We start from the raw sequence: 11,436 nt of genomic DNA on the forward strand, positions 1-11,436 counted from the left end.
AAGGCTTATATCAGATATTCTAAAACTTAGCCACTATACGATCACACACAGTTTTATTTTGTTTCATAGATATATCATTTACATTTGCAACTAGCACAAATATATTCAGGTATTTGTAGGCTATAGTATTTACCCAGACTGGAGATTACGAGATACTGGATTGTTGTCCCGAGATCTATTTGCTGAACCCACAATTCCACACTGTCATACTTTGTTCCAGCAATAAAGAAACCTGATCCAAGTGGTTGTCCGTGGTGATGTGTAGAAGCAACAGTAGAATGGAGTGACCCGTCACACATGCTTGGTTTTTACTGCAGGTAGGCTACATTAATCTTAAGTTATATCAATAGCCTAGGACGTAGGTAAAATAATGTTACCGTTAGCATTGGTTGAGTGATGGAGGCCAATTTGATTATTGATGTATTTGTAGAAAACCATAAATGCGGTTATAGACTACCAAGCAAATTGATAACAGCACTAATTGTATCTTCCGACTGTCATCTCATTTGCTTATGATAACCTAGACTACTAACAGGAGCTAAGAGAGTTAGTCACAACACGTTCGCTACGTGATGGTTTTCTAATGGAAAATATATATGCTACCTGAAAGATAAACTGTCTATGATGCATCCTAAACACCGGGCTGGGACATTTCTGCTCAGTCTCAAAAAGCATCTGAGTCAACGTTCATTCCCAAACACTCATATAGCAGGGCTCTCAAGTTTTGAGGACAGGCAAGAGTGAGATCCCCCCCCCCGTCTGAGGGTTAAAGGGGTGGCTGGTCAGACGGGCTGGTTGCGAGAATGGGGGTGTTTCATTAATAATACTTCAACTTTTTGTTGCTGTTATTAATATGCCTTCTGATGTTCCAGTGTAACAGAGGTTGTTTCGTCAGCCACTCACGGCCCTTAAACCCGCCACCTCAACACACACCGGCATGGGAGTCGAGCGCTCTAACCACTGAGCTAAAAGCCCAAGCTTCCAACTCAGCGGATAGAGCCGTTCTTAAGGTTAGGGGTGTGAGGATTTACACGCTCAACTAGCATCACCAGCTAGCATACAGCAGCCCCAGGTCGGTTACCAGTTGATCCAATATTAGTTGTGCAGAAATATAGCCCATCTTATACACACAAAGAAATTGTATAGATTTGTATTTTTTGTAATTATTCCACATTTAGTGTAGTCATATCAGAACCTGAAGTAGCCTACAACCCAAATGCAAGCATGAAACTTCAGAGTATTACCTTTCATTTGAGGCCAAGATTATGCTTATAAGGGGTTCATATGCAGTAAGCATTTGATTGCCACTATGCATTTTGGATAACCCAAAGTCCTATGGGGAGTTTTCATAGGGCATTTTACAAAATGCATGAGTAGACAAAAAAAACCTTGGCAAATAATGGTCTAAAGTACTCATGTTGTCATTCTATATTGATCTACTTTTGCACACAGCATGACAAGACCTAATGCTAGGACTGAAGTCATGTCATATCAAGTCAAGACCTAGAGGGCTGAAATGTCAGAAATGTCAATGGTCAGTTCAAAGGTGCTTGTTATCCGGTAAAAAAAGAAAAGAATAATCTAGCCTTTGTAACTTTGTGTCAGTACATCACACAGTTATTCTAATTGTTTTCCAACAGTGCCTCAGCTTTCCAAAAGAGAGCAGGCATTTGATTATTGGCTAAAGTATGTAGGAGCAATGCCCTCCTAAGTCAAAATGGGGCAAAAGTATAATTTATAATTGCTCAGATTTGCAAAAGAAAATATTTGACAAATGGCACTAACAATTAATTAATGGGCCTTTTTACCACCTCTGAGCATCCACGAACCTGGACCTTTTAGGGGGCTTTCCTCTAATTGCTTTTTACCCGACATTTTTGAATACAGATGCAATGATTAATGCATCCATGGCCAGGATATAATTATATATGACATGATTTTAAAAGTGACCTATAACAATAGGCTATGCAATAAGCTACTATTCAAACGAACACTTAAATTGTATTGTTCTTAAACCACGAGTAGGAAAACTATAGTAACTAATGAGAGATTGAAATGAATGAAGTTATTACCTGATTATCCTGGGGCCTCATGTACAAAGACTTGCGTCGATTTCATACTAAAACATTGCGTACGCGCAAACCTGAAAAGTAGCGTACGCACAAAAAAATCCTGATGTATGAAACTGTGCGTACGCAGCATTCCACGCAGCTTTTCTTTGTACATCCCAATTAAAGGAGAATTCCGGTGTGATTTTGACCTAAAGTGTTTTGAAACATGACGCCGAGTGTGAACCTATGTCTCATAGCCCATCTCGGCTTGTCCCCTGCACTCCGAAATCTGGCCCTAGTTAGCCGATGCTACCAACAAGGCGGCTAATGCTGATGCCTCGGGCATCGGTCTAGCCATGCAAATAAATCACTGTTTTACACCATTTACGAGGCTCAACGTATCTCCACACTTTATTGGTATACTTCCCAGGGCCCTGACATTTAAAACGAGACATTGAGAACTTTGAAAAAGCACTGGTAGTTTACTTACAAGACGATTTATACAGACAGTGTCTTCACAAAGTTTAGCGTTTGCAGCCATCTTGAATTTAGTCACGATAAGTCGAGCGACGAGCACGAATGAATCAGAAATGTTTGATAATCAGTCATCAACAATCGCGTAACCAAATATCGGGGCTGTGTAGGCTATGTTTCACATTCCCTTTTAATTCTTATCCTCTAATAAGTCTACAGTTGTCATCATATATAGGTTGTTGCATAACTTAGTAGAATTTGTAAAATATAGCCCTTAGGAATTTCTGTGCGGGCAAGTTAATAATTTCTCGTAGTGAGAAATGGCATGTGAAGTTTAGGCAATGCTTCATCGTCATCTGCTCCCATTAAGTGTGGTGTCCCCCAGGGTTCTATTTTAGGACCTCTATTATTTTCTTTATACATGCTTCCCCTGGGCTCCATTTTCAATCAATTCAATATTCGTTACCACTGCCACGCAGGTGATACCCAATTTTATATACCGGTGGCCCCTGAAAATTCCTGCTCATTGACAAACCTTTTTCTTTGTCTTAATGACATTAAGAATTGGATGGCTAACAACTTTTTACAGCTAAATGACAGCAAAACAGAAGTAATCATTTTTGGACCACCAAATTCTGTCAACAATGTAAACAAGTCTCTTGGCCCTCTGTCTGTTAACCATCACAGTGTGGTCAAGAACCTAGGTGTTTTCCTAGACTCTTCTCTGACTTTTAATAAGCAAGTCAACAGCGTTGTCAAGGGAAGTTTTTACCAACTTAGGACAATAGCAAAGCTCAAGTCTTCTCTCTCCTACAGTGATTTAGAAATCCTTATAAATGCCATTATTTCCTCTAGGCTTGATTATTGCAACTCACTGTATTTAGGTGTAACTAAATCTACTCTAAACAGACTCCAGCTGGTCCAAAATGCTGCAGCCAGATTACTGACTGGATCTAAGAAACATGACCACATTTCACCTGGCTAAACTGCACTGGCGTCCTGTGGAACAAAGAATTAATATTAAAATTCTTCTGTTTGTTTTCAAAGCTTTACATGGTTTAGCACCTCAGTATTTATGTGATATTTTAATTCCTTACTGTCCTCCTAGACCTCTTTGATCATCTTCCCAGTGTCTTCTTTGTGTTCCTTCTGCCTCTCTTAAATCCAAAGGTGACAGAGCTTTTTCTGTCTATGCTCCCCAGCTTTGGAATAGCCTTCCTGATGTTGTGAAATCCTGCCCCACTATTAGTAGTTTTAAATCCAACCTAAAGATCTACCTCTTCTCCCTAGCTTTTAACACTCCCTGACTCCCTCACCTCTCCCTTTGTTTATATATGTTTATGTATATGTATTATTGTTATTATTATTATTTTTATTATTATTATTATTATTATTTTTATTATTATTATTATTTTATGTAAAGCACTTTGGTGCAATGCTATTGCTTTGAAATGTGCTATATAAATACATTTGACTTGACTTGACTTGACTTGAAATGTGTGTGTCTCACGCTCAATGCGTGAGACTTGAGAGCTCTGCATATAGTCTACTTCAATCCTCTATTTTCAAAGGTGATTCAAGTAAGGAAGAGCATGGCTCAAAGTAAAGTAACTAGGACTGAAACTACATAAATTCGCACCCGTGATGATCTACATCTCCATTTAAACCAAATGTTTTAGAGCGCACGTTGAGAGATGTATCCAGGGCAGGGCTGTACACATATTTGTTGCACGCGCTACAAAAATCATTCTTTGTGATGGATGATTTAGTAGCCTACCAACGTTACACCGGTCCGATACAGTTTTGCCTATGGCTATACCTTGAGACTGAGACGCTTTTTGTTTGTTCAAAGTGCGTGTTTAGGGTGTGAGAGGGGAGTCGATGTGCTTTGATTCCAGCTTGGTAGTCTATGCGATTAAATAACACGTGTGTGTAAAGTATCCAAACAATGATAACGCTTTCATTATGGCTGCTTTAGCCACAGACCTTGAGCTACTGTACAGTGGGTTGGGTTCCATTTAGAAGTGTCCACTTCATTCGCGCTTTCCGTGATTCACACAGCTGCGTGAAATGTATTAGGCTACTACTGATATGCAAAACTATTAACTTTTCGCCAAGAGGTGGCAGCTTAAGTCCGCTTGATACTGTAAGCCATTGGTTCCCAAAGGAGATTTTATTTGGGTCGCCAGCATAGCCTAGTGACAATTTATGTTGTGTAATAGGCCTAGCATAGGGCCTAACTTGTATAGCTTATAGTTTGTTAACAGTCACGGTTTTGTCATAACTCCCTCTATGCATTTTTGCATTTAGAATAGCTCTGAAACCGGGGCTTAACACGCCGCAGGAGGCGCCAGTGCGTGGATATCTCAATCGCAAAATTAAACAATATTTCTATTGGGCGTCTACCATGGACTAGGCTGGGTGAACTCAGCCTGATCTGCCGGCGATTTCTTTTTCGATTTCTTAAAAGATTGAGCTTGGTCGAAAGCCAGACTAACCATGGACCTCATAGTTGCAAAATGCAAGGGAACATGAATCAGCCTATTATTTGCACGAACAATAACGGACAGTAGCTCTTCAACTTGGCCCGTTAAAATGTGTATGAACAGTCTAGCAACGCATTTCATGAAGGCCCTTTTGGACATGTCAGTTTTTTGCACCACTGGGTAAAACTGCATTTTGTTTTAGACTACTGGTATTTAATTTGTGCATTGACAATAAAGCTGAATATCATATGAACTAGATGACTAAACTTATGCATATGTAGAAGAAGAAACATTCACAAAAATCCATGACATGACCTCTCTTCTTGATAGCTGTTGAAAACTGCATGGAACTAACAGGGATTGTTTTCTTTAATAAATAAATAAATAAATACACTATGCTGCTACCTTCTGCTTTTCCCAAATACAATGTAGCCTACAGGTGTACCTTTCATCAGTCCAGTTGCAATGGATGGACTGTGATGAACTGCCCTACTTGTGATTCTTTAGAGATTGTAAAGGTTTTATAACAATGCTACAAATTTTTTGGCAAGTGCTACAAATCTATTGACCTTTGCAGCGCCAGTAGGTTACTTTGTGGATGACCTTCCTCTCTAAAACAACACAGAAATCAGATTAAACCTGATGCTTGCTAACTCATGATTTGTTGGTGTTGTGATTAATGGCTTAATACTGTATGTATGGGGGAATGAGGCACTGTAGAAAACGGAACATAAGACTATAACTGTCAGTTAGTATAAAACTGTCTTTCAAGAAACCCATAAGAAATACTGCTGGGTAGAATACTTCCCCTGATGCATTTGATTAAAAACAAAAAAGCATTGCTTTTACTTCCATGTCAAAATGATACTGAATACATGAGTGTTTTGTCCCCTCCCATTAGGAAGCATCAAGAAGCAGCTTCTGGCATTACATACTGTAACATCAAGTCGCACACTTGTGTTACATGTGTTATTAACATAGGGCAACATACATCCACAGTTCTATCGGTGCATTGCCATTTCCAGACCCAAGGAGGAAAAAAACAATTGATAAGGTGTCTCATCTTTTCAAAATTTTGAGCTATATCTGATACTATTTTGAAGCAATGCAGCATGCTTGATTTCACATACTGTGACCCACACAAAGCTGGGCCCACACACTAGCCCTTCGGAATACATGAGTCTACATGCTTTTTCCATTTGCAGGTCTCTACAAAATTAACACTGATAAAACATGTAATTAAAATGAAATCCACATGACACTGCAATACACTCTGCAATGTAAACAATGTCTCAAGATACTGCACAGATGTGATTATGTGTCTCTGTTTTAGCTTGCTCTTTACTTCATTCTTAAATGGAACCAAGCTGTTTCCCTCTTGCTATCCTGCACATTCACTGCATGCACACCTTTGAAACAGATTGCATATGCGCACATACAATATATCCTTACATGGCCTACACATATAACTATATATGGCATAAATTATGCTAAATGGCAACTATGCAATGCATGACTCTGAGACTAATCATCATGTCATATCAGTGCTGAATGGAGAGTCCCCTTGGGGCAGCCGTGGCCCACTGGTTAGCACTCTGGACTTGTAACCGGATGGTTGCCGGTTCGAGCCCTGACCAGTGGGCCACGGCTGAAGTGCCCTTGAGCAAGGCACCTAACCCCTCACTGCTCCCCGAGCGCCGCTGTGGTTGCAGGCAGCTCACTGTGCCGGGATTAGTGTGTGCTTCACCTCACTGTGTGCTGTGTTTCACTAATTCACGGATTGGGTTAAATGCAGAGACCAAATTTCCCTCACAGGATCAAAAGAGTATATATACTTATACATGTATGTGTATGAATTGATCACAAAAGTATTTGTCTTCACACAGTGTATAATGATCCCCTCTTTCATGGTTTTATAGAGCATTAGTATTGATCAAGCAATTAAATAAATTAGAAGAGGCAAGGGCACAGGTTATATGGCTGATGAATGCAGTTGAGTTCAGTTGAGCTGAACTCAACTGAAAACCCTAAGAAACTCCTCACAGGAGTGAGGAATTGTGTTCCATATTAATAATGAAAGCTAAAGAGAATTTGTTTGTATGGAGATGCTGTCCTTTTCCCATTATGCTTAGCAATGTGGTCACAGTTCAGGTTGCATAAGGAATGAAAAAGCATACAAGCTGCTTCTTTTTTATTCGATCCTGAGGACATTTCAAGGATGCTTTGTCATACAGGTGGCTCCGGTGGTGTCCTAAAAAGCACTCACAATACCCCCAGGTGTACTTTTACCATAATAGGGGTTGCGAGCCATTGTTATGATTTCCTTCCTCTCCACACATTCTCTTTTGTACCAAGCCTGTTGACAGCAGATCTCCTTGTTCCACAGTGATTGGCCGGTTCCCCTGCTGTCAGGACTCCGGTCATATAAAAGCACAGGCAGAGCGGAAGGCTGCACTGTCACTGTATGAGGATTGCACTCTGTGCTGAAGACACACTCTCTCTCTGTCGGATCTGTACTCACCACCGCAACTATGTGTAAAGGTCTCGCGGCTTTGCCCGCAACCTGCTTGAAAAGGTAGGGGCACGATTTTGTCTGTTTTGGTTCAGACCTATAGTCAAATGAAAAGATTGTTTGTTATTACTGACGTTTCAGATTATATAGATACTGATTACTTCAAGGAATATGATGATTTGCATTAATAGCATTTATTTATGTTAAGTATCATAATTTAAATAAATACACATAAATATGAAACATATGACACAAAAGAAACAGATCACAAGTCTTCTCATTGAATGTATGCTCATGTATGTATATATATATATATATATATATATATATATATATACATATATATATAAGATACTTGGTAACAGGAATCCAGTTTATGTAATATTGACATTTCTCTTTTCATAACAACATGGAGATGTAATCGTATTCATAATAATTTTTGCTAATTTCGTTAATATTCATCTGTTTTAAATGATTGCTGACAGAGTAAAATGACAGAGTAAAACATTCCCCCTCTCTCTCTTTCTTCCTGCAGTGCCAAGGACATAAAACATCGCATTGGGTTCCTTCTTCAAAAACCGGACCCTCCACCTGACCAGAAAGCACTGAAGGAAAAGGCACCAGAGGTGAAACGGTAAGAGAGGAGAGTGAGGCAGGCGACATGCCACAACAGCGCACTTTCTAGGCGAACATGATAACGAATATGCTTTGACTCAATAGTGTCGGTCTTATACATTATGCATTGCTGTAATTGCATTTTAAAAGTCAAATTGATGTAGTTTATAGTTACATTTAGCACATACTGTTGTCCAAGGTGACTTACATATGTCAACTATGTTACATTACATTGTCTCCGGAGCAACTTGGGGTTAAGTGCCTTGCTCAAGGGCTCAACGGTGGGAATTGAAGCCGGGAATTGAACCCACAACTTTCAGGCTACTGCATGCTAACCCAGGTCCTTAACAACTACACTACCAACCACTCTAGTTAAGCTGCTCTGAATGACCTGGGGAGTTTCTTGCATGGGCTGGGGAGTATTATGATACTGAGCTCACATTGGGGCTATAGAGTAATGCTATAGAGTGATTGTTTTTGTCTCTTCAGTGTCGAATCTGTTGATGTTGAGAAATGGAAGTCATCCTTCAACAATGTGATCAATAATGAAGGTAAGGATTAGGTGTGAGTGTGCAGACAAATTCAATTATCAATTCAAAAAGCACTTCAATTATGTGAAGTGCTTTTTGGTGTAACAAAAGTCTATCATGCTGAGAGACATGTGACTTCAAAGATGGTCTTTTTTCATTGATCCAAAAAGAACAATCAATCAGGGCCTTTCAGGTCTGTCTAAGGGTACAAAAAAAAACAGATAGCCAATGTATTGTTTTTGTTTTTAACAAAAACATTTTATTTGGAATGGAGATTATTTACTATTTCGTTTTCCCCAGATGGCACGGAGACTTTTTTTATTTGTCAGACAGTGTGGTAGCCGTGGTCTGCCCGGTTCCCACTAATCTGACTCATGTATGTTGTTTAAAAGCAATCCATTTGTATAGTCTAGAGGCTGACCCCCCCCCCCACACCCCCCCCACACACACACACACACACACACACACACACACACATACCTCCCACCTCCCCCACTCTGGCCTGCGTTCTCATGGCCCCAGGACGTGCGCTACGTGTCGTCTGGCTGCTCTGGGTGGCCATAACAGGGCCAGCTGCTCCACTTTGGTGGCCCCTTGAGCATCAGCCGCAAAGGGTATGGAGCTGTGGAGCAATGGCCTTCAGAGAAATCCCCCTGAGACGTGGCTCTGACCACTGTTTAGGCCTTCCTCTAAACTCAGCCCAACCCCGCACACCCCAAACCCCATGTCCCGCGTGTCTAAACACTGGTGCAACCCAGGGAAGGGAACTGTTTGGGGTTGACTTGTAGCTCATCATGTGATGTCTCAGGAATTTCACTCTGTTGAGGCAGCCCAAATGTCATGTGATTGTATGAAATAGAAATGAATTCAGAAGCAAAAAATATGTGTTTGAAAAACTATCCCGTGTTGCAACCTGCGCTTTCATTTCACATACTAGGGCATTAGTTGCACAATAATGTGTAAACTGCCAGTGTGTATGGCTTCATTCTCAAATTTCCCTCCATGAAATAAAATTAAATTATTTACCTTTTTTAGCGGGCCAGGCGGCTTTCACAGCCTTTCTGAAGTCTGAATTCAGCGAGGAGAACATTCAGTTCTGGAGCGCCTGTGAAGACTACAAGAAAACCTCCGCAGACAAAAGGCCTGTAAAAGCCTCACAGATATTTAATCAATATGTGGAGATGGACTCCCCAAATGAGGTAAAGATCATATTGAAAAAGCAGTTCTGGATATGTATTTACCATTAATGACCGTATATTGATGATGTAATACTTAGTTACTACTTATTTCTAAGTTGTAAATATTTGGAAATATGACAAATAGAGTGAACAAAATGAAAAGCCTTTTGAGTGAAATAAATCCCTTAACTGTTTCTCAGGTCAATTTGGACTCAGCAACTCGAGAGGAGACCAGAAGAAACTTGATGAGTGCTGATGTCACCTGTTTTGATGAGGCCCAGAGTAAAATTATACACCTGATGGAGAAAGACTCATACCGGCGCTTTCTGAAGTCAAAACTGTTCCTGGAACTGTCCCAGAGCCCTGTTGGCAGCACACGCTGTGGCCTGGACAGAGGTGTGAAGAGAAACCTGTCTAACAGTAGCCATCTCCTGCCTTTCTGTGCTTAGTCCTCAGAACTAATAGCTTGACTGATTGGTTATTTCCCGTCTTAGACAGCTACGCGCCCAGAACATAGAGTATTGATGTTGTGTGCACAGTATGTTACTGATAGTGGAGGTCACATTTCTTTCATCGAAACTGAAAGTGAACTAAAAGGGGAGTAAAATTAATAGTGTACTGTAGAATAGGGATTAAATCCAAGTGACCAACAAGTCACCAACAAGTGACTTAGCTGCAAAATGTCACCCATCCTTAGTCTAATCTGTATCTGAAGGCTTACTGTATATGCTGAATCCGACTTCTTTATCAATTACGAGTTAATGAATTCTGGTCTTTGTCCCCTGACAGGATCCTTTAACATGGCCATGAGAGTTGTGCAAATAGCTGTAGATAACGTCTTATCAAACTTCCACAAAACATGATTAAAATATATTTTAAAGTCTTTAAGCCATTGACTTTTAACTACCTCACTGATTTAAATTTTCTAAACAGAGATTTGGAAGAGTCAGTTAAAACATTTAGTTTCCAATTTCCCTGCATGCACAGAGGTAGCAACTAAATAACTTGACAAAGTTGTGGTTTACAAGAGAATTACCGTTACATATATTCACTAACATTAAAAAAAAAATGCCTGTACTGAATTTGTTAGTGAATGTATTAGACAGAAAATGATATGGTAAATTAGCCTACTGTGAATCTTGATTTTATGATGTCTTCGCATTCTGATATCAATTGTTGTATTGATGTCAGCTACCTATGATGCCATGCCTTTGTAGCTAAGTTATTGAGAAAAAGACATATCTGAGTGCTGATATATATGTGAAAAAATTTGCATTTTTGTGGACATGCATGCCAAATCATGTAATGAAGTAATGATGCAAAATTGTAGTGATTTCAGTTGTGTCACCTAGGCTATATAAATTCATTGATGTTATCATATTGAAATTTGTTGAGGGCAAGTCTGAGATCTCAAACACATTTGATTAATGAATGTTACATCTTATAAAAAATATCTCTGCCTCAAGTTAATAAATGAATAGTAAATTATATGTATTGTGTTATATATTATGTGTGTTTAACCAATATGTGTTCACTTACATTTCTTGTTGTATTTTTAAAAAAAATAAAATTCCATGTTGGTATAGTTTG

General features: G+C 39.6%; 1 protein-coding gene across 1 annotated transcript; it reads left to right on the top strand.

Moving 5' to 3' along the window:
- rgs4 (regulator of G protein signaling 4) lies at positions 1-11,436 on the top strand. Its single transcript, XM_048251438.1, has 6 exons — positions 1-317; positions 7,398-7,586; positions 8,059-8,157; positions 8,628-8,689; positions 9,704-9,867; positions 10,047-11,436. Exons 2-6 carry the CDS (start codon positions 7,543-7,545, stop codon positions 10,293-10,295), a joined length of 618 nt encoding a protein of 205 aa, XP_048107395.1. The 5' UTR covers positions 1-317; positions 7,398-7,542; the 3' UTR covers positions 10,296-11,436.

The sequence above is a fragment of the Alosa alosa genome, chromosome 9, assembly GCF_017589495.1.
Source record: "Alosa alosa isolate M-15738 ecotype Scorff River chromosome 9, AALO_Geno_1.1, whole genome shotgun sequence".
NCBI classification, from domain to species: Eukaryota; Metazoa; Chordata; class Actinopteri; order Clupeiformes; family Clupeidae; genus Alosa; species Alosa alosa.

What these genes read in the sequence shown, in the direction of transcription:
- rgs4 (XM_048251438.1), top strand. Translation starts at nt 7,543, where the DNA reads ATGTGTAAAGGTCTCGCGGCTTTGCCCGCAACCTGCTTGAAAAG. An exon ending in AAGGCACCAGAGGTGAAACG is followed by an intron (nt 8,158 to 8,627) that starts GTAAGAGAGGAG and finishes TTGTCTCTTCAG; the next exon opens with TGTCGAATCTGTTGATGTTG. An exon ending in AGATGGACTCCCCAAATGAG is followed by an intron (nt 9,868 to 10,046) that starts GTAAAGATCATA and finishes ACTGTTTCTCAG; the next exon opens with GTCAATTTGGACTCAGCAAC.